Source organism: Anabas testudineus, chromosome 10 (assembly GCF_900324465.2).
Source record: "Anabas testudineus chromosome 10, fAnaTes1.2, whole genome shotgun sequence".
NCBI classification, from domain to species: Eukaryota; Metazoa; Chordata; class Actinopteri; order Anabantiformes; family Anabantidae; genus Anabas; species Anabas testudineus.
The window spans coordinates 9,333,669-9,357,017 of NC_046619.1; the positions used below are offsets into that span (position 1 = coordinate 9,333,669).

At 40.0% G+C, this 23,349-nt stretch overlaps 1 protein-coding gene across 1 annotated transcript; it reads right to left on the reverse strand.

Annotated features, from left to right (window-relative positions):
- Positions 1-4,903: 4,903 nt before the first annotated feature.
- Positions 4,904-18,588, reverse strand: frmpd3 (FERM and PDZ domain containing 3). The gene is made up of 15 exons (XM_026357243.1): positions 18,533-18,588; positions 18,274-18,425; positions 18,023-18,125; positions 17,686-17,731; positions 16,976-17,080; positions 15,008-15,115; positions 13,127-13,258; positions 12,634-12,753; positions 12,141-12,277; positions 11,470-11,596; positions 10,981-11,070; positions 10,720-10,899; positions 10,368-10,503; positions 8,786-9,676; positions 4,904-8,020 (listed from the first exon to the last, which is right to left on the reverse strand). Exons 1-15 carry the CDS (start codon positions 18,571-18,573, stop codon positions 5,208-5,210), a joined length of 5,181 nt encoding a protein of 1,726 aa, XP_026213028.1. The 5' UTR covers positions 18,574-18,588; the 3' UTR covers positions 4,904-5,207.
- Positions 18,589-23,349: the final 4,761 nt, after the last annotated feature.

The window sequence follows — 23,349 nt, forward strand, 5'->3', positions numbered from 1 at the left end:
TGCATTTCTAGGCAATCCGTGCATCTGGGCTGTCCAAATATTGATCAAGAAATAATTAATTAACAAAACATAGTTTGTTAATTTGTTTACAGTTGTTGTTAAGCCAATATGCGAAAGAGTGGGCCCTAGTTTCCTCCCGTAGGCCTATTTGTGTCTAGAAAGATGGAATATTTGAACCATTACCTGACAACTAACTTTACTCAATAGTGTGCTTTTGTGATAAGAAATGTTTCCAAAATTTCGCAGTTTTACTACAGAAGTAAATTAGCTGAAGCAGACCGTATTCACAGGAACATCATATTCAAACAAAACATGTCCACAGGGTTTTTTCTTGTCATCACGAGCAGCGGGCTGCTTCAATGAGTTCATTATTTTCGCCTCTTTTTGGCATGTGCTGGAAGCACTTCTCTTTTTCTGCTGTTTCATTTCTCTTGCTGTGGTTTTCTTTCCTTTTTTAGTCTTAGCACATGCAACAAACAGCCTGAGTGCTGAATACTTTGCAGTTGTGATAGTCCCAAGTGTTATTTTAGCTACTTCGCTTCATAGCCAAAAGGCAGATAAGCTGATGTTATTAGAGTCATGTCATGGCAGCTAAAATTGCTTCTTGAAATATCTTGGTTACATAAAATCTTATGTGGCTGATTGTCACAACAAGACAAAATGACAAAATGGGGACTGACAAAATTTGGGAAACAACAAACTTATGGACTATAGCAAAATGCACCTTAAAAAGTAAGAATTGCAAAACATTAAGGGACCAGCACTGCCAGTGCAGCAGTGTAGGGTTAGGGTTTATCAGAGTGGACATTTGTCATAGTGAAAAGTTGCATAGTTTGCACAGTTTGAATAGTATGTAAAGTGTTTTTCTATAGATCTCTGTAGACATGTAGAGGCAGTAGTAAGTGGATTATCTTCAGGTCAGGCTTATAACTGAACATGACCTTATTGCAATGCTTCCTCAGAGAAGCTTCCCTAGTTGATGGTTGGCTCAGTTTCGATTTGCTTTTTCAGTGTTTAGCGATAATACAGATAACACAAAAAAACACATTTGAAGTCAAACTATATCAAATGCAAGCAAAACAAAACGATTTCACTGTCAACCATTGATGCAGGTGAAGTTTGCATTGTTGAGTCAATATCAGTTTTTGCCCGAGGCAAATGACTGAAGCAGTTAAAGGAGTAAACACCTGCTGCTGGAAGCAAGAGAAACATTTTCAGTTTAGCTTTCAGATGACGTCATTTGTTTGAAGTTGTTCTGATAGACAACCTGTGGTTACCACAAGTTTAAAGTTAAGAGTTTATATAACATACTTTATTGCTTTAACATGATTTAACTTTGTACACAGACAGGAGAACACAGTGAGGACAGAATCATTGACAATAAATAAGGACAGGAATGAATAAGTGCACATAAAATAAACAAACAAACAAACAAACAATGGATTAAGCCACAGTGGGCTCATCATGTGAATGAAACACAGACAAATTCACAAAGTTTAGCAAAGCAAATGAACAATGACAACCACAGGAAATGTTTATAATAATAAACAAATGTTCAAGTGCTGATGAAGGAATACTGTCTGATATTCTTGTTTATAAAAATAAACATGTCCCATGCTTTATACTCATAATATATTCTTTAAAATATATGTTTTGCTATTAGTCTCTATGTTACATTACTACTATAAATAATTACCTTACAGACATGTTTTATATTTTCCTTTTTACAAAATAGTTAAGTTTGGATAAATCTTAATTTTACAAGTAATGTTTGAAAAGTTTTTGTTTTCTCTCAAATATTCTATCATTATTTACATTAACAGTGTAGAATAATACATTTCCATCTTGAATATCATTTGCAAAACAACATAATGCCACTACAGCCTCTCATTTTTGCCAGTTTTTCCACTGTAGAACTGGAAAAGTATCTGTACAAACAGCATCATCACCTTCAATGCTCAAAGTACCTGCCCCTAAAAGTCTAATTTGTAAGGGAAAACACGCAGTACTGTGAAAGAGAAAACATTGTATATGGTAATGGGAAATGCCACATCAACAGTGAAGGAGAACCAGTAAAAGAGAGTGCTTGTTAAGACCACAAATGTTTACTTAATGGTTTAAGTAAAGACGTGCAGATAAGCTGGTGTTAAATGAAAAGCATTGCGGATGGACAATATTTTCTACCATTGTACTCATGTACTCTCACACAAACACTAATAACTAATAATCAAACAAGGTGTAACAGGCTTGAATTTACAGCAGAACCAAAAGAAAGTATTTGGTGCAAAAAATTTGTAAAGTAGATGTATTTTGCACCGGGTATCCTAAAATGAGTTTCTTGCAATCAAAACATTAAAGTCACAACCTCAAATGCAAAAACAGTGGGACGTTGTGTCAAATGTAAGAATACATACATAATAAAATCAAAATACAATGTTTTGCTAATCCTTTAAAACCTTTATTTGATTGAAAATAGCAGAAAGATAACAAATCAGATGTTGAAACAGAGAAATGTGATTGCTTTTTGAAGGAAAGCTCATCCTGAATTTTATGCCAGCAACACATTTCAAAAAAAGTTTCAAAAAAGACAGAGATATCAAAAGACTGCGAGGATTGGGTGAGGTTTGCCACTCTGTGAATAACTGCATGGGTAGTTCAACAACCTAATAGTAACATTTCTCAATAGGTTTACTCATCTAAGGTATGTAATAAAATATTCAAAGAATTTGATGAAATGTGTTTGCAAGGTACAAGGCTGAAAACCAGTCCAGGATGTCCATGATCTTCAGGCCCTCAGGTAGCACTGTATTTAAAAACAGATACAATTTTGTAGTGGAAATCACTGCATGGGCTTAGGAATTAACTATATGGCATGCAAAATAAATAAAAAACATATAAAATTAACTTATTTTGTCTGCCAAAATATCTGATCTACAACAGTCAAGTGTTTTCCTTTCCTCCACACTACAACGTCCAGATTTTTGAGTAAAATTATTCAAGTTTCTTATGGTTGTATTCAGGCACTCATGGCACGGGGTTAAGATGAGGGTAAGACTTTAACAGTCACTTCACATTGCATGAATGCATTACACGAAACAAAAACACAGTCTTTCACTAACTAGAACCAAATTGCTTTTCTTTCTTAAACCTAACCTCAAATGGGGCTCTGAACTCAAACTGACTGCACTTTGTAAGTCCTGGACACTTTATGCCCTCCATCCACCTTAACCACTTCCTTGCAAGTCCCTTTCCATTAATAAATATAATGCTTCATTAATTTAAAAAAATACATTGCATCGCAATAAAATTTGATTTTACAACATACTTTTGTACATATGTTACAAACATGTAATCACAGTTGCAGTTAAGTTACATGGGAACAGAATGCATGTTTATATTAAGTACGAATGGGAAAAAAAATTGTTTTCAGCACAAAAAAAAAAACCTCTGCAGTCCCCAAACACAGCTTTATTAAAAGAGGTGATGCAACAGGGTGGTAAACATGCCCATGTAACAAGCCTTTAAAATGTGTTTCTGGCATCAAATTCAGAATAAGCCGGTTAAAAATAAATAAATAAATAAATCTGTTTCAACACTTGACATGCTAGCTTTGAATGATTGTCAACTAAATACAAGTTTTAAATTGCACTCTTGTTTATTTACACTTTACACAGCATCCCAGCGTTTTTGGAAACAGGGTTGTATATACATTAAAGTACCATATTACATCCCACAGCACTAACCACTATGTTATTTGAAGAAACAGCAGTATTGCATCTCTTGACTTCTTAGTTGCCACTCTTAATTTGGTTTCACAGCACTCTCTTTTAACAGTATGTCCAGGATACAGGATAGGTACATGTTAGGCCAGCACAATTACAAAGCCTCTGTGATTAATTTCCAGGAATAACAAGAGGATGAGTGATAGAGATTTCAAACAGGGAACAGATGTGTTAGTTTTATTAAAATACATAGAAAACTACTTTTTGTGTTTCTTATATATCTGCTAGATTGCACAAATGTATAACAGCACATAGAAAGCAACTTTGTTTATATTATATCTGAAAACCTGAATACAAACAAAATATCTTTTGAAACAGGTAAGCTTTAGCTTTGAGGAGATGAATTATGTAAAACTGGTTCTGCTGACGTAAGTGAGTTTTATAGCAGCAGAGTGAATAAAAAAACATAGAATCAAACATTAGAGGATACATTTCAACTTCAGCGCTTGTGCAAAATTCTAGTGATAAGCTTAGTCACTTGCAAGTGGATGGCTCTATTTAAAACTATGATTCACAACAAGTGAGATGCAAGTGAGCTATAGATCATGGTAGTGTAAAGTAGACTGTGTGCGTTAGTTAAGTACAGTGTGGGTAGATGAGTGAGGTGCCAACACTCATTACTGTACAGTGGATAAGACTATGACAGGGTCTCTGCTACATCGTCTGCCCTGAGCAGGTGTGTTTCATGCCTGCGCTGTTATAGTAAGAGAATAGAATGGGCTTCTGTCAGTCAGACTCATTTAATATGTCATACTTGTCTCTCGGTGGTTTTCATTTTCCATCACTGTAACTTTTGACTGTTGTATCAGTATGCCAGACATTGTCAACATAGCCAACAGAGATCTCCATTTTGCATTACAACAGTTAGGAATTCAACAGACAAACACATCACCATCTAATCAACCAACGCTTTGGACTACGCAATTTACAGAAGTCGCTACTTGACAAGATCTCTGAAATATTTTTGTCCAGAGCATACATTTATTTCTATTATTTCTTATAATGTATATAGTTCTCTTAATTCATACATTTCAAATATATTCTTCACCTTTATTCTTCACAAAACTTTATATTATTTGCTAAGGAGACACAACTCAAATATATATATTACATATAAAATATTATGCTATAATGAGTTATTTATATTGTGAATACTGACATGAGGTGATTAGCCCTGTATTGCCCAGTCTGTTATTGGGTTCTTATTCCATTGTGCATTAGTTTGGTGTATATTTTAAAACAAGATTCATGAGGCTACCTCAGGGCCTGTAAACATGGGATGGAACAGCTGCTTTGCAATTTTTACCGAGGATGATACTTTGCACATTTTGTAAAAAATGTAAACAACAAATAAAAAAATGAATTTGGATGGAGAAGCCACCCACATTCTGGACTGTTCTGATTACATCTCTGCCAGATTTTCTTTTACTGAGCAGGGAGAGTTTTGATGGGACGAGTGAGTGAGCTCATGTTATTGGTGTTGGAGGAAACTTGCGGGCACTCTGTCTTCGTTGGCAAGCTGCTCGAGTGTCCCATTGATTCTTCTGCCGCACGCAGAAGCAAAGTGTAGTTGATTGCTACTTCCTCAACTTTTCTCAACAGCTGCAGCCGTTGGGCTTCTGAACGAACCCCTCTGACCAATTTAATGAAGGTTTGAGTTAGTTCGCACAACACTTGAAAGCTAGCTGAGACAACAGCGAGCATACGTGTCGGGCTTTTCTCAACACTTGCCACCCGTCGACAGGATGCCCTGAATTCTTTGAAGCGCACCGCAAGCTCTTGTTTGTATTCTGCGATCCGTGAGGGCTGAAGACGAGTCTCGCCGTCAGCTTGTGGGCTGTTAGCACACTGACGCAGGATAGCTAGCAGCTCGTTAGCATCCAACTGGGCATTTAGGAAACCATCAGGCAAGCTGAATGTTTTCCCCTGTAGAGCCTGTACCCGTGCCAGGCTCCCCTCCAATGATCCACAGGCCCTTAGGTCAATCTCCTGTGTCTGTGGCTCCTCCTCTTCCACCTCATCCTCCTCCCCACTGCAGTCCTCTGCATTAAGAACCTGGAGTGTTTTGCTCACTACAGGAAAGGTATGCGAGTCCAGCTCCATGCCTGGAAGGACCTGAAGGGGTATAGAATATGAGAGCTCATCCTTCTCACTGCTTTCATCCGCTGCCTCACACTTTCTGTAGCAGAAACAGAATGAGCAGCATTTATCCTTGTCATCGCTGTCTTCACTAGGCAGGGCGAGCAGCATCTCACTAGTCCCTTCTTTACTTTCACGCAATAGCTCTTCTCCCTGAATGAAAAACACACCCTTTTTCCCTTTTCCTTCCCCCTGGTGAGAGTGAGTATGGACTGGCTCTACTGGGGTGGGGAGCCTCAGCCCTGTGGCCCTTACTCTCTCCATCTCCTTCTCTAGACTCTTAGCTTTGGGCTTTACCTCAGCATACACAGGTGTGCTAGTGCTGTTATCCAGTTCTCCTATGCTATATCGCCTTTGGAGCTTCTTATATTGTGGAGCCCCCATGCAATCTGTTCGAGAAGTACAGGTGGGCAAACATGAGCCCTGCTCTCCCCTTGGTTCTCTTGACTCAAGGCTGGTAGAACGTATTCGAGTGGTCTTGATTTCTAAGGTCTGAGGTCTCCTTGTAGCACATTGGGTATGAGGGGCTTTCGAAACAGATGGAGGAGTCTTCGAGATAGTTCTCTCTCTGCCTCTGTGTTGTGTCTCTGTTATGGAGCCAACTGGTGTGTCAGGTAGTCTCATGCCCCTGCACATACGCTTACAGTCACAACTGCGTCGCTGCTCCCTGGAGATGCCTGGTGCCTTTAGTACAGGGCTAGTGCGGAGCTGGCAGGCACAAGGAGTGCCTGAGGGCACAGGCGAGGATCCCTGGGGCAAAAAATCTCCCTGGGATGATTTGGGTTTCAGCAGCTCCTCCAAGAACTCTAGCTCATACTGGCGAACCTTCTGCAACTGAGCCCTTCGCTCATCCGTTTCTCTTCGCATTCTTGCTGGGAACGTAGCTGAAAGAAGGTTTCTAAAGCTCAAGAAAGGGGCACTGCGTTGGGACTTTCCCTTACTGCTGCCTTGTTTCTTTGAGTCTCTACTTGGAAGAGTAGAGACCTTATCTACAGAGGGACTTGGTGTTGTTGGGTCATCTAAAATAGGTAAGGATTTTATAGGGCATTTCTGTGACTCAGGGTGGGATTTGACCTGGGCAGCCTCAGTCTTACTTTCAGATGCTTCTTTTTTCTCTGTTTTTACAGGCAGAAGAGGGGAGTACTTCGTTTGTATTTGAGGGCTGGGGTTTGCCAAACAAGGATCTGCTCCTACTCTAACTCCATTTTCTTTATCGCTAGCCAACTGGAGGCCTTTCGCCCGAAGACGCTCATCATCTGTGGGGGAGGAGGATTGAAATATCACCACCTTCTGAACTTGTGGATCTTTTAGTCTTAGTTGAGGTGCAGGTTCCTGTTGCACTGGACATGTGCAGAAAAGATCATCAACTGGCAGAAGTTCTGCAGAGCTTGAAGGCTTCATGGTCTCGCTAGAGGCAGTCTTGGCATCTTGGCACATATTAGTGGGTGAAATTTTGGCAGAGGCAGTTCTGTCCACAGGCAAGAGGATTGATAAGGCTTTGCTGCTAGGATCTGTATTACAAGGTGCTGCTGTTTTGTCCTTTATACCATCAGGAAGATTTTGGCACAGTGTCTCCCCAGAAGAATTTGATAACTTCTGGTCTTTATTGACTTGACCTATCATTGAAGCATCAGACACTTTAAGTTCTTCAGGTGACTTAGAAGGGGGATCAGTGGTGTTTGCTTTGGTGGACTCAGAGTTTGCCTTTATTTCTACTTTCTGTTCATTCTGAGCAGTGTCTTGACTGACCCCCTGCTCTGCAACAACACTGAGTATTGCAGAGTCTTGACTGGGACTGACTTTAAAGGGAACAGTCTTACTGAGGATTACTTGCTTGGGTGGACAGCCAGCACGGATCTGACCTACAGAGAAGGCCCCAGTCCCTATGGTTTTTGCAGTGCAACCAGGGATAGCCAGGGGAAAGTCACGTCGGCAGAGGATACGATCTTTGTTGATATGGTGAGCTAGCAGGTAGGCCTGGTTCTGATTCTGCTTCATAGCTGACACCATCTCAGAAACATCTGTCAATTCGGAGGAGTTCGTCTCATGGCCTGAGTCCAGGGATGACTCAGGTGTAATGGCAGCTAAGACAATCAGCCCTGAAGAAGAAGGCAATGAAGCACACTGTTAGTATAATCATGAAATAAATATTAAGTTACACAGATATATCAAAATATAATCATAGTGTTTTACTGTGGTTTCTATATAGTATTATATTGAAAATATACATTTTCAATAAGTGGATTAACTGGATCACAAAACAGCAAAAGTAATTAAACAGTACTTTTAAAATCAGTCCTTCATGATCAGATTTCAAACATTTTTCAGACTTATCTATGCAATGGTTTTACTTGCCTTAGCCAACCCGAAATAACGTTAACATTTCAATGCCTATTATTTCGTATGACATTACACATCTTGTTGTGTAATAGTGTTGCTTACATTAAGGTAATGCGGTCCTTAATATTTTCATCTTGGCTTTCTCATTATTCTAGTTCAAGTTATTGAGTATTTTGTATTATATACATTAACCCATAACTCCACTTGAAAAAGCTAAACTGTGCAGCACAACAAGGCATCCAGTACTACATGTTGCATACTATGCTGCCGGACAGGACACAGTTTAAATAAATAAATAAATGAAAATAAAACAAACAACCAAAAAAAACTTTTTTATAGGTTAATTGTGCAATGTTTTTGTAATTATTACACATTAAGCATTGGCACTACAAAATTAAGAAATTAGAGAAGTATTTTGCCATATGACCCCATGATATTTACTAAAGGATATTATTTACTTTGTAATATTAATTAATCAAATTATTTGAGTGAGTGTGGGTTGTGGTATGACTGAGGTTGTTGACCTGCAGTCTGTGTTGGCTGTTGAGGGTGATGGGGGTAGTCCTCAGAAGCTGCCAAAGCCTCTAGCGCCTGTAAGGTGGACACCAGAGCATCATCAAGTTCCTGGGCATGATCTCGGACTGTTCTTGTGGAGACATTATCAATCAGTGTCACAGGAACATCTTCCTTGGCTTGGGCTAGCTTCCCAGTGGCGACACTTGCACTGGCACTTGTTCGAGCCTTCCTCCCTCTCTTTGGGTCATCCTCATCTGAACTATTGTCCCTAAAACCCGGTGGTGGGGCAGCAATAGCAGGGGGTGGTGGTTGCAGCTTCTCTCCTCCACCATCTACCTCCTCTTCGTCCTCCTCTTCATTCCCTGGAGGTGGAAGAGCCATAAGGTCAACAGCACCTGCATCTCGGGAGGCACAAGCACCAGAGCAGTGTCTTCCAGAGCTCCCACTACCATTTACTTCTGGTGAGAGACCCTCTGCTTTAAGCCTTGCTTTGCATGAGTCACAGAAGTATCGTGAGGTTTTCTGGGATTGCCCCATTGTTTGAGCTCGGACTCTAAATCCTGCATTGTCCACTGCTGAGCTCTCTAAAGCTCCAGCTACTTCCTCTGTACTCTGCTGAATGGGGTCTGACTTAGTGCGGGGCCTCCCAGGGGTCTCTTGAGAGATAAAATTTTCATTGATGTCAAGTTCAGCTTCGGTGTGGGTTTGTAACTCTTGAAATTGTTGCTGTTCTCGAAGATGGACATGACAGAGGCCTAGATGTTGAGGCTCTGCTGGAACTAGGGCCCTTGATGATCCTGACTCCCTGTGCAAGCTCTCCCTCTCGTCCCCACGCCGACCTCCACTTGGCAAGCTGGTTGCCCCAGAACGTGGGTGGACATGGTGGGAGCTTCTGTAATCTGAGGATAGAATTATCAGAGCAGTGGAGAGTTTCAGGTGTTAAGAACTAGTGTCCATAGAGAAGATCCAGATGGGATAGCAGAGGAAACAGCTGGTGGTCACATGGGAATTATTTGTTATTTCAGAGATGGAAGTTCATTTGAGGTTGGAGGTTTAGATTCTGGTGAAATGTGATGGCATGATGATTCTTCTTTTATGTGCAATACAGGTTGAGACAGCAGATGGCTAAGGATCTGTTCATGTTTGAACAGCAAATGTTTATGATTACTGCAAAAAGTACTATTCATTGCAAAATCCTTTGATGTTATTCTATCTTGCCATGAAGCAATATGGAGAACCCCCCTCCAATGAATCAAAATGGAGATGATAGGAGAGGAGTGACAGCAGAGGGCACCATGGGATGGTAGCTCCAGGTTAGCCTGGTTACTACAGGTAATGGTTTCAGTCAATGAAGAAGCAGGTTGATGTCCATGTGGATTGAACATGTAATGAAGTCTGTCAGATATTGGCTAAATAATATAATGCTAAAATAACATGAATGACATTTTCTCTTTGACAACTCTCTATCGCTGATGAGAATATTTCATCAGTTAAATGATCAGTATTGCTTTCAGTGTTTTTATGTTTTTTAACGGATTTTGATATATATTGCCTAATTGTCCCTGGAAGTCAAAAAGGCTTCAAACATACCTGCCTTGGTCAGCTGAGACTGACCAGAGGTCCGGAAGTAGATGGTCCTTTTAGGATCTACAAACAGCTTGTAGTAACCAGAGATGAGGCACGCAAAGTTACTGGCATCGGGCCATTCCATGAGAAGGACCAGGGGCTGCAGGGGGTGGGAGGGAGGGGAATTAGAAGACTATTTAGCAGACAGGCAATGAGCATTGCCTGCTCACTTTGACTCAATGAAAGAAAATGTAAAAAACAGTTTTGTAAAATAAAAGAGTAGAATAAACAAATGTTCCCTGCTGTAGTATGATGTTTCTTGTCTCTACCTGATTTCATTGCAGCATGCATTTTTAGAGAATGTGTGTTGTTATACCTTGGCCTCATGGATTGTCACCTCCACTCGAGCCACTCCTTGGCTCTCACGGTACAGTTGGATTTTTGCAACCCTACTGAACTCTGCCAGAACCGTTGTGAGGTTGTTTTTCAGGTCAATCACATGGCTAATGCCATGTCGAGGACCCACTAGTAGTGTAGTAGCTGATTGTTTCTCATCCTGCAAAGAAAACAGGAGGTTTACCACTATTTGCATTCACTTATTATTCTAGAACATTGCATTAGATAAAATATGTATTACCAGTCCAACAGTGTGAAACAGTATTCCTCCAAATGGTGGAAGGTCGTTGAGTACTCGCATGTATTGCAGCTTTCCTTGGAGAGGAGGGACCTGTCAACAGGATAATATTAATATCATCTTTGAAAGAGGAGTCCTCCTCCAACACTTCCTACATCCATGTGGAGGCACTGTTGAGCCAAATATGTTCCTGAAGTCTTACACAACAGTTGCATTTATAGAGATGAAGGGCTTATCCTAAGATAACAGACTGGTTATCAAGCAGACATAGACATAGAATTAAATTGATTATAATCTCCTTTAAAGAATCAGAGAAATGTTGAGATTTTAATGTTGATGGTTATCAAGAGTGCGGCAATTTGGTTAATAAATTTGCAATTGGTGAAAATGTGATATAATGGCCTTGTAACTAAAAGCTGTAAAATCATCCTTAACATGGTTTGAATAATAAATAATGAAAATGGTTACAATTAACAATTAGTTCTGAAACACCTTGTTGCCTGATGGTGGTGGATGCTGGTAGGTCTTCAGCAGCTGTGACAGGGTCTTACACACATTCTTCTCCTTCACTGTTGGAAGCAAAGTGAGGGGAAGGAAAGGCTCTAGTCCCCACTCCTTCCTGTTATAAAGAACATTGGAAAGGATGGTACAAGTAAACACAAAGAAAATAAAAACAACAGTGGGGATGTTCAATGACGATGCTGCAGCTGAGGAGAAAAGGGGATTTCTTTTCATCCCAAGGAAAGAAATCCTTACTTCCTTTGTGACTTCTAACTTGACATGGCCACCCTAAGTCTATTACAGGAACAGTGGATCTGTTCAGCTTCTTTTCTTGTGATGGCAGAAGCTAATTACTTGCTGGGCTAAGGTTTTGAAGAATAAATGAGTAAATTGAGGGAGAGATGTAATTTCACAAAGCAGTGGGTCTGTATGTCTCATAAAGACACAGGAAAAATTATCCAGGATTAATTGGAGTTTTTAATAGGCTACTATAGGGATTAATTATTAATCATTTAGATGTTACTGAGTGAACAAACTGCACAGTGATACTCAGACTACAGACTATACAGAATTGTTAATGAGGTGAAAATACAATATACCAGTGTAATCTGTAATTTCTCAAGATCATTTGAAAGCTAATTCAATTGTTTTTTATTACTTACTCAACATGCTTCAGAGAGATCTTCTGATTGGGTCGTGCAGAGGACACAGTGATGTAGATATGGAGCGCAGCCAGTCGTAACGTGATGTCAGATTTCCAGTCCATGCCAAAGCGTTCCTTGATGACATCATTGCGACTCTGTGACAAACGATGAACGTTTGTTTTGCACGCTGGTCATTGCTAACAACATTGATTATAAACATCACTCCTAAAAACTGTGACTTCTGTAAGTTATATCATTAGTTTAATTGCCCGGGACAGTTTCCAGATTCATAAGAGTGTTTGATATCTGCACTTAATCTGAAAGCATTTTTGGAGATGTTGCAAAAAAAGCCTCTGGTATATACAAGTCAGTTAGAGAAGGAAAAGGTAAATGTTTCTAATTCAAACAATAAAATAAAAATAGCTTGTGGCATTCCTTTATCTTTTATCTTCAACACTGTAGTGGGAATGAATGACATCCTTTTAAGTTCCCCTTTAATACACAGTTTCACCTGTATATAGAGGTACTCAAATGCAGCGGGGTCTCTTCTCAGAAGGTCCGCAGGGTCCTTGGGGAAGAAGCAGATGCGGAACAGACACTTCATCCCTTGGAAATACGTTCTATGCACCACCTGAGGGAATACAATGGTTACAGATAGATAACAACCACATCACATATATCATACATCACTGTATCATTTTCCATGACACAAAAGGGTACACAACATTTTTGATGCATTATATATGTTTATGTGTGCCACAGTGATTTATGTGCATTGAGTTGCTGGAGTCAAGGTGAAGAAATGCAAAGAAGATGTGGAACAGGTTGCAATTCATGACTTGACAACAAAAAAACACAAGCTCAAAATCACAGATACATACATAAATCAGGAAGCTAATATGATAGTCCATGTTTTAATTTGAAGACTTTGAAACTAAAAATCACTTAAGCATAACCATAACTTAAAACGCTTTTAGACTCATCCCTGTTTTTTGTTTCCTTACATGTGTCAGAGGCTGGTTCTCCTGCAGCAGATGCAGCTTCTGATTCTGGTCCAGGCCACCTGCCTCCAGCACCAAGGCAAAGTGCTCAATGTAGCGCAGTGAGAGGCGGTCCTGTAGGGAGGAGATCACATCCTGGAAGGAGAGAGATGGAAAGCCATTAGAGCTTGAAACATTTCTCCAGTAAGAGTACACTCTACTACAACAATATCGGTATGTATGGAGGCTATTTTTTAGTGAGCACATTGAATTTAATAAAATATTGTCTGTGAAGCAAGGTATGCAGGGCAAATTTTTGCTCTTGTGTAGATCAGTATCTATGAATGATGAAGAAAAGAGCACAGTCTGAGGGGAAATTCGAAGTTTATTACATTTTACCTGATGTTAGTCGTTTTTGGTCTTCCCTAGGCATGCACATTTAAACTCATTCTACTGTAGTGATGCGCTCCTGCAGTTTAGATGTAAGCATCAGTGTGGAGGCTCATTAGGAGCTGTAAAATACTGTACGTGCACTAATGGTTTGTTCTCCGACAACAATTTAATTGACACTCACTGATGTAACCCAAGCAACATCTGTCTCCGAAAAACACGAATAAGCAGTTTTAACAGTATTGACCTCTGTGGTTTACATTAAATGATGCCTGGGGAAGCCACACAATCAACAGAAGGACCGATTGAATGCTTTAGCTTAAAATACTGTGGGACGAGTTCTTTACCGAACAGACAGTCTAACGAGCATACAACTGGGCATCCTATTGCCATTGATTTAATCTGTGGCATTGTTTTATTGATCTGCGCCTTCTTATGCTGAAATTCCATTTAATTAGGCTGACAGGAGAGACTTTCCTCTATCTCTCCTTCAAAGTGCTGTTCTGTTTCTCCTTTCTCCCTTCACTCTTCTACTGTGAGCGGAGAACAGATTTCTGAAATCTAATAGAGTCCATTTAATGAGTCTGTTTGGAGATGTAAGACTCATCTTATGGGCAGACACAGAGACAGCAATGACCTCTGTCTGACTGAATAAGTTTGTTGCTTTACAACCTTAATGACATTAATGAGATTTTAAAAATCGAGAAAAAAAAAGAGAGAAAAAAAAAACTGATAGGAAAACATTGCACAAAATTAGAAGAGTTTTCTTTTCTTTCCTCAAAATACTTGAACATGAGGATGCTTGAAATTTCAATTTAATTATTCATTCATGTATTGCAGACCTTATTGGTGTGTAGAACATCGTATCTGTGAATGTATTGTATTGGTGAAGCTCTTGAACATTCAGTGCATTCAGACCCTTGTTTTGTTATGGTGCAGCCTTCTATTAAGATAATTTAAATTAATTATTTCTCTCATTAATCTACACTCAGTAGCACATTATGACAAAGTGAGAACAGAATTTTAGAAATGTTTGCAAATGCATGAAAAACTGAAATCACCCCGGCATACTGTAAAACTCAAAATTCAGGTGAACCTCTTATGAAACTTTGACAGCCTCACTAGTTAAAGCCTAAAACCTAAAAACGACTAAGCTGGTGCCTTTTCAATTTACAGTGTTATTTAAGACAGAGTGAGTTCCCTCTTTTTTTTCCCCTTTTGGAGTTACAAAACAGTCAATGTAAAACTGAAATTATCCACTTCTAGAGTAATAACTCCTTAGCAGCAGTGGTGTTTCTGGCCACTTGATGACTAGAATTAAATGCCACTATGAAGCTATGTTGAGCAGAACTGCAGAGTTTGGTGACCTGTTATTTGTTTCAGCATGTAGTCATGTGAGCTATTGTTAAAAAAAATATATTATTTATAGCTTATTCAAGTCAAAATTATAATTTAGAAGCATTAACACTGAACACATGGACATAGAGACTTGTGCTGTGTGTTATGGATACATACCCTGACGGTTGTACGGCTATCAAATGTGAAAGACTTAATCTGTCCATTCTCCAAGAACACCTTTAACACATTTGGTATGAGTAGCAAGGAGTCGTCCTTGAGCATTGTCTGAAAGAGATCGACAAGAGAAAACAACTTTGTTTTAGGAACAAAAATTGATGGTCCCAAAAAATAGTAAATAATTATTTACGCAATACAAACACACATCACTTAAATGGTGTGTTTGTGTTTTGCTATTGAGTGAGCAGCATTACAACCTAGTGAGGAGGAGAGTTATACAAAGGTGCTTTCTGTGAACAATAGAGAGATACTTTAGCTGAACTCTGGGCAGTCTGAGGAGCAAAACTCTGCCTCAGGATGCCCACCTTATTCATTGAACCAGGATCAAAGAAGGGCTTATTCAATTTCTCCAGTCTATCCAGTCAATATGTTCGCCATGCAAAGAAAATTGGATGGTGGGACTGAAAGCATTCACCACAGTGCTGCGTGAGTGGAGGCACAAGAGGAGAGACCTGATTCAAGGTCATTGAATCTTTTAGTCAAAGCACTCTTTAAAAGAAAAGTTATGATGTGCAGTTCATTTCATTCTTGTTGAAATGTGACGGCCGCTCTCCCCACCCTGTTGTTGTCTTTATCTTGCTGGGGGCTTTTTAAGAAAATGGCTCAGTTCTCAATATGTTGTTTCAAAGAAACCACAGCTGTGATCAGAGGAAGAGATTGTAATTTAATGTAACAAGACAAACTTGAGGGGTTTAGTGTGGCATGTGGCAAGGACGCTGCAGGATACAGCCTCGCAGCCCAAATAAAATCCTCCATAACTGTGAATCAAAACAAAATCAATCCCTATATTTCTTCTCTGTTTATCAGATGATGATGATGATGATGATGATGATGATGATGATGATGATGATGATATTTGTAAGTAGTAGTAGACAGACATTACTTCTCAAAGTAAAGGGGATGCAGATTTATTGCAACAATATATCTTCGAAAATGCCTTCAGCTGATATGTAGCGCTGTGTCCACAGCAGATGCCCAGCAGTCTGTTTTTGGAGAACTTAAGTATTCAGAAGGCTCAACAAGCTGTTCTTGTGTGTGAGATTGGAAGCGACTAAAGTCTGAGTTCTTAGTTTGCAGATCTTTCTCCATACTGCAGCACTAAGTGACGAAACACACCACAAAAACAGGTCTATCATCTCCCCTTTGCACGCCATTACCTTTGTTCTTGTTTGTGAGGGTGAACTAGACTAGACTTGTAAAGTGTAATGAAAAGCAAGTCACACCTCAACACCAGGCCCTCACTACTTAATTACCAGGCTAGGTGGCCAACATTGATAAGTCATTCAGATGATCGATAGCAGTCTGTGGCTTCTGACCACTGGGAATAGAGATTAAAATGTGTCTCGCCATAGGTTAGGAATTGCTGGCTGAAACATCTGACGATTACCAATCAATGTGTCCTCCTCTCTCTCCTGTGCAACAACTGTGGCTTGTGTTCTGCACTTTGAGACCTAATCAGTCAGATTCATCATTGCAAGAGATAAAACTAGAGAAAGACTGAGGATAAATTAAAACTGAGCCTTCTTGTCATTCTATTTCATGCAATTAATGAATCTAGTGGCTTGTTCTGAATTAATTTAAGTATACTAGTTTGTGCAAACTGTCCTAAACGCAGCTGACTCTAAAAACCAAAACCCACAAATGTTTTTAAGTGATGTTGTGGCAGTTTTCAAAATGTCTGAAAGCATTTGATTATTTAATAAAAAAACAATGTGGCCTATTTGAAACCAAACCGCAAATGCAAAAACACACAGTATAGAAGCTCAGACTGACATAAGAGAGGATGGAGAGAGGATACTTGACGCTTTTATGACTGCTGAATAAGTGTGTGATGGGAGAGGGAGGGACAGGGCAACAGCATATGTTTTCATGCATGTCTCACAGCGAGTCATACCAAGCTGAACTTACTGAGTCTGGGTCACTGATGGACACTTGTTCTGAAAATCGCACTTTAGGCGGGTTAGTTCGCAGGCGGGCCTTTTTGGCTGCACTTATGAAGGCAGACTTGGGTGACTGAGGAAAAGAAGAGAGAGAAGGAACTCTTGAATCAGCTTGAAAGAAGAGATGTAAATGAGAGAAAAGCCCATGTGATTTCCAGCGCCACAGAGATGTGTGTTGAGCAGGCTAATGCTGCTGCAATGCGCTGGCTGAAAATTAGCTTTTAACATTAATCGTGCCTAATAACATTTTTTTAATATACAGAATATCTGCATCACTAAATACAAAAAAATGTCAAATCTATTTTCACATTTGTATTTGTATTATTTTCTAAATTTATCTAGTTCTGGATCAGTACATTTCAAATTTCTATTTTCTCTACGTGGATGAATGCACACACAATCTTGATAAAAGTTTCATGTGGGTGTTTATGTGCCCACATGGTGCTGTTCTGAACGGGTTTACCAGGAAAATAAATTACTCTAATGTGTAGGTGTGAGCGTGAATAGCAATTTACTGTACTGTATGTCTGCACTGCATTAGTGTGCACTGCTGGAACAGAATACAGTGCAGTGCCTTTGTACGATTCAGAGTGAAAGAAAAGTGGTAAGACTGATGAAGAGTACGAGGAATCCTCAGGGAGGGGAACATGAAAGAGAGCGAGTGTCCCATTATACTACCTGATGGGGCTGCAGCACAGTGAGAACTATAGTGTCTTTGCAGCGTCTATGGAGAGACAACAGAGAGTGGAGTGGGTTAGGTAATGCCACGGACGACAATATATTCAGAGAGCTTCTCCAGTTTCTATCTGCCATTTCCACGACGTCCTTCAGCTGCAAAAGGACTGACTCATCCACAGGTCTGTGTTGATGTACAACATCAACGGCAATAAGAAACAGTTTGTTCCCTTTGATTTACCCATATCCTCTTTAGTCCTGCTTGCCCCATGTTGCTGGTCCCTTGGCCCAAGCCCTCCCCCCCCTCCTCCCTCCCTCCTGGTACAGTAAAGGATGTTACCTTACAAGGTCTATGACTCTCTCTCGAGGCGCGTCGCTCACCGTCTCCTCGTTAATGGCCAAGATCTGGTCTCCAGGGAGAAGCTTTCCAAAAGAGGGGCCGTCTGCAGATGTGATGCGACACAAAGTCAGTGTACAGGGCAGAACATATATATACAGTTGAAAGGAACATTACTTTTAATTCATCATAAGATCCATTGCTCTCCCTGTATCCTCTATCTCGCTCTCTTACACACACACACACAGACTAACCAGCAGAGACGGAGCGTACAATGACAGGCCTCTGGCTGCCCGCAATGAAGCCGAAGCCTTGAGTCGGGTGGCGCTGGATGGTGACCTGTCGAGCTGAGGCAGGACTCAGGGTACCACTGTCCATACCATCTTGGCTCTCTAACATTGCAGAGCTGCAGATTGCAGAGACACGAATGCTTAAACAAACACACATGCTTATATGGACAAAAAAAATTCACATGCATTTATTAAAACTGGAGACTGAGAAATGTGTCTCAACCTGTCACATTCGTTTGTGTGTCCATCCTGGACCTTGGCCATCCCCTGAGAGGAGGGAGCAGCATGGGAGGGGGACGCACTGCAAAGGTCTCTCTCTGTTTTGCAATCATTCACCTGCACAGTAGAATAGAGGGATGCAGGCAAAGAAATAAGATACTCTGTCTGCTTCACAGTGAAAATAATGGTTTGCACTTTAAAGTTTTTGTGTTGAAACCACAGCTTGTCTGGAATACTGCCACGCTGAAAAATACAATTCTGAACGCAAGCTGCAGACGTTCTATTCAACCGCACATGTTGAACATCCTATATTGCATTGCACTAAAAAATGCAAAGGATGAAAGTGAAAAATATAGACATTTGTTAAAAGCGTCTGACATTTGAGGCCCGCTTTGGAAAAACTGCAATTATCAAGGACGTATAACACACGCAGGGTATCTAACACATTAAGGTTCCTGGATCTGCCAGTCTCTGCCAGTGTGGACCAAGCTACTGCTGTGAACCACACATGCTCTTTTACGGATGCATGTGTGGGAGGCAGTGAAAGCAAGTCTACTGAAAGACTGTGTGTGTGTGAGTGTGTATGTGGCACGTGGGTTTCTGTGTTTGTGGCAGAAAAATGACTGCAAAGTAAAAAAAAAAAAAAAAAAAGGGTTGGAAATAATGTGTGAGCGAAAGAGAGCCAGATATTTATGCTCATATCTGTGATCTAGGACTCTGATGATTGCTGACTAAAGATGAGACACTGATTGTAATGTTAATGGCACAGATGGGCTAAAACAGAAAGAGACATATAAAGAGCACGGCAGCACTGCTCGGGATTATTATGCAGGGATACGCTGTTGAGAGCAAATACCTTTCTGAGTGCCACAGGCAGAGAACAAACTCAGTAACAGGAGGCTGAGTCACATTAGTCAATACTTCAGATTTATATTCTTGTCACTTGTTGTTTCTGATAACAGTGGCTTATGAGGGAGTGTGGCTCATTTACAATTCCAGTGATGCATTACTGATCTCTACCTAGTGTCATGCTATCAGATGAGGGTTGATGCATTGGAGATAGACTTCCCATTGAGCTCAGGCCATGACTACAAATCCATTACCTCACGTACGCTTTAAATTTCAATTATACTATCATTTTAAAAAAGAACATTTAATATTCAATATTCTGTTGACTACGAAGGATAATCTGTCTTTATCAAAGGTGCACGGCAGTGAGGAATGATGCTGCAGCAGCTGTTTCTGCCTCTTAAAAGGGATTACATATTTTTGATTGTGAAGGATTATTTTTCTCAGTGATTCTCCTGATGGATTTTGACAGTGCACCTCATTCATTCTCCTTGTGTCTGTACCTCTAATGTCTCCCTTTTTCTTTTTTTTTTTACCATCTGTTTCCCTCCCTCCCTCAGTTTCTCGAAGGACACGCATTCTGTTGGATCTTCAAGGAGGTGCCAGTGTCTGTCTATTCATCAGGTGCGTTTGTTTGCCGTGTGTCATTATGAATGTCACTAACTGTGCGACATGTCGTCGTCAGTGCACACGAGCCAAGATTTGTGACCTTAATATAAATATCCACAAATTGTCTGCACTCACACCTTTTCCATTGCTCACATAGCCCTCATTGTAGTCTCACAGATGCCTAGGTCTTTTTATGCATATCAAGATCTACTCAGAAAACTGTGCAGTGTTGTTTTATACACATACCTACCTGTTACATCCTCCTCTGTCTGTTTTTTGTTTTTTAGAATACCACACAGAATTTACCAATTTAAATTCCCCACTTCTTTAGAGATGGGTTTTGGCATTCAAAATAAGTGGTGACGAAGAACTGAACCGAAGGGAGAGCAATGAAGGTAGCCAGGGGACACTAAACCTTACATGTCTGCGAAGATAAACAACCATTCAGCAGAGGGGCCGACCTTTTACTGGGAGAGGACACAGAGGAATTCTGTCAAGAAATGATCCCCAAGGGCACGAGCAGGCCTGCCCGTTGCTAGGACTACAGCTCTCAGTACCTTGTCGAAGCTCAGGGTGGACGGAGGGAGAGTGGGTGGATGAGAATAGTGATATGGCCGCTATGAGGGAGAAAGGACGAGCCAGACGTTCTCCGATCGCCCTGCGGCCACTGTGGCCAGATGCCAACATTTCCTCTGGCACTGGAGGTCAGGGCAGCAAATACCTGCTCTGCTCCCAGTCCCATCCTGCAGCAGCTGACCAGGCCTCAAGGTCTGGGATGGATGACCTTTTACGTTGTGTCCTTAGAGTCCTGCATTCTAACAGGTTTATCACTGACTTGTAGGGACACTGCATTTCATACAGCAGCAGTGATGAATAGTTTCAGCACCAGCCAAGAGACAGCCACAAGTTGATCAATTGATGATCATTCGAATGTCAAATAATCATCTTTTTTTCATTTTTCGCGTTATCAGAGGGGTGTTGGTGTAAGTCTTTGGTCTTGTTGGAGGCTGTGGAATTTGTGCTGAATGTGACTTGTTAATGTTTCACAAATATGAAAAAATAAGAATGCGATGCTACACAAATGCATGCTATATAAAGGGGCTTATTAATGGGTTTGCACTGGATTAAAGTGACATATATACATAAATATCTGACAACTCAGCATGTAACATAAAGCTAAGCCTTCCAGAGACACAAGATGGCATACATGTGCAGTGTTAGCATAAATACATTTGGCCAGAAATGTGTTGTTGACATTTTAGGCTAAATTCAAATAAAACAAGTAAAAAGACTATATACAATTACTTTAGGTCATAATTAAGGCTAAAATATGCAACTTTAGGGACTCACATTAGCAGTAGCATGAGACTCGTAATCCGTGCACCCAGCCCTCCATCTCTGTGCTTCACACACTGCTACACTCTGCCCAATCCTCCAGGTATTAGTTGTTAAGAAGCTACAAAACCTACCAGTCAAGCAGAAACAATTGACTGGTTCCGACTTTAGAAAAAAAAAAAAAACCTTTAGAAAGGAATTTCTCTGCACTGCTGCCGGGTTGTTCAATAAGCCTGATTTACAGAGGCCTTTGACAGCTACTCTCCACATTAAGAGCATATTTCTACAAAAATACATAGGTTACTGTGGATTCAAGCTAAGATGTTCTTTCTTTCTTTTTTTTACCTCAGTTTTAGGTTAAAGCTACAGTATAGTATACAGTATTTTTTTTATTGGTTAGATCAGACTACAGCATCCCATCACTGCTGTGGAAGCTGAAGAAGTGTCGCAAGAAATTTGCCATGAAAGAGAGCAAATGAGTTTATTCTAAAGCAAAGTTAGAGGACAACCTAGCCATTGTGAATACAACACACGGCTGAAAGCAGCAGTCCTGTTCCTTTGAGGAAAGAGTAAGAAAGCAAATTGTCTCTCCTGTGGCTGTCCATGGAAACCATGGGAGAGACGTCAGTGTTTGACTTCTGAACGTGTCAAATGTGGACTAGACTTACATACATGCATACAATTATCCTATCAACAAATAAGTTATTACTTAATAATCTTACTTAGTATCAACATGAGTAAAGAATTTGAAGTAGTACTACTTCTGATTTGTCTTTATTCATTTTTCTCAATGCAAAAGAACATAATCTCATAATTTGCTGAACTTGAATTGCTTGGTGAGCATTTAAACATTCTGCGTAGCAGCAAATATTGAAGAAAAATGTGCAGAACTAATAATGTGGTCTCTGCTATTTAATAAATTAACCAATGTGTCCGCAGGCGTGCTAATATGGAGCATACAAGCATGGAGCTTAACAACACTGATTTATGCATTGAGTGTAAATTAATGAAACATTGTTCAAACATAATTATTTTAAGTTATTCCCACACACATCAAATGCGACCTAGCCTTTTGGATTATTCTGTGTCTCAAATGTAGATTCGTGTTTATGGTTTAATATGAATTAAAGAGCCCATTTTAGTGGCAATTAGTAAGGCACTTCTGCATGGCACTATGAATTATCTGGCTACTTAGTCTGTTTATGCTTGAGGAATTCTAACTTTTTTTTATTGGAATAATTGCTAATTTCATTGATTAATTTGGTCTGATAAACGCCTGAATCCTAAATTATAATTTGAAACTGAGATGGAATAAACTGCAGAAAGTTGGGAGTTGTGAAGCAGTGATTATTTATGGCTCAATATGTCTGACTAAATAATTAATGAACAAAAGAATGGTCAGCATCACGGATGGCATTTTGTTAATTCAATTTATTTTTGGTTTTCCCCAGAGGAGTTTAAAGCGTTTAGTTGTGCACTGCTCTGCTTGTGGTGATAATGAAAACTTTAAATGAACTTCACTTTGATTAAGTAAACTGAAATATGAAGTGCAGGAACATCATATTAATCCTCAAAGTCATCTAAGGTACTAGGTACCAGCCAGCAGGTCTGTAGCCACATGCTATGTGAGTGGATCTACTTGTCTACATGGCAGTGTTAAATGATCCACTGCTTTTGTCCTAACTGAAACCTACTTCAGCAACATGCTAAACTAAGATGGTGAACATGGTAAATATTTAATTAAGTGGATCAAGTTGTAGTTGAAGTTGAAGTGAATAGATAGAACAAAAGTTACCTTTACTGAAATTACACATTTTGGAGTGTATGGTCTGTACGACCATCGCTGCATATGAGTTCATGAACCATGGTTGGTGCGGTCTGGATTGCTGTGATGTGTAGCTACATATGTGTCTTGTTAGGGGACTCATTCTTGTCAACATAATTGACAGTGGTTACTGTTTAATAAGAGTCACTGTCTTACACACACACACAAACTGCAATCACTTTTTTCCTCTATCATTATAAAAA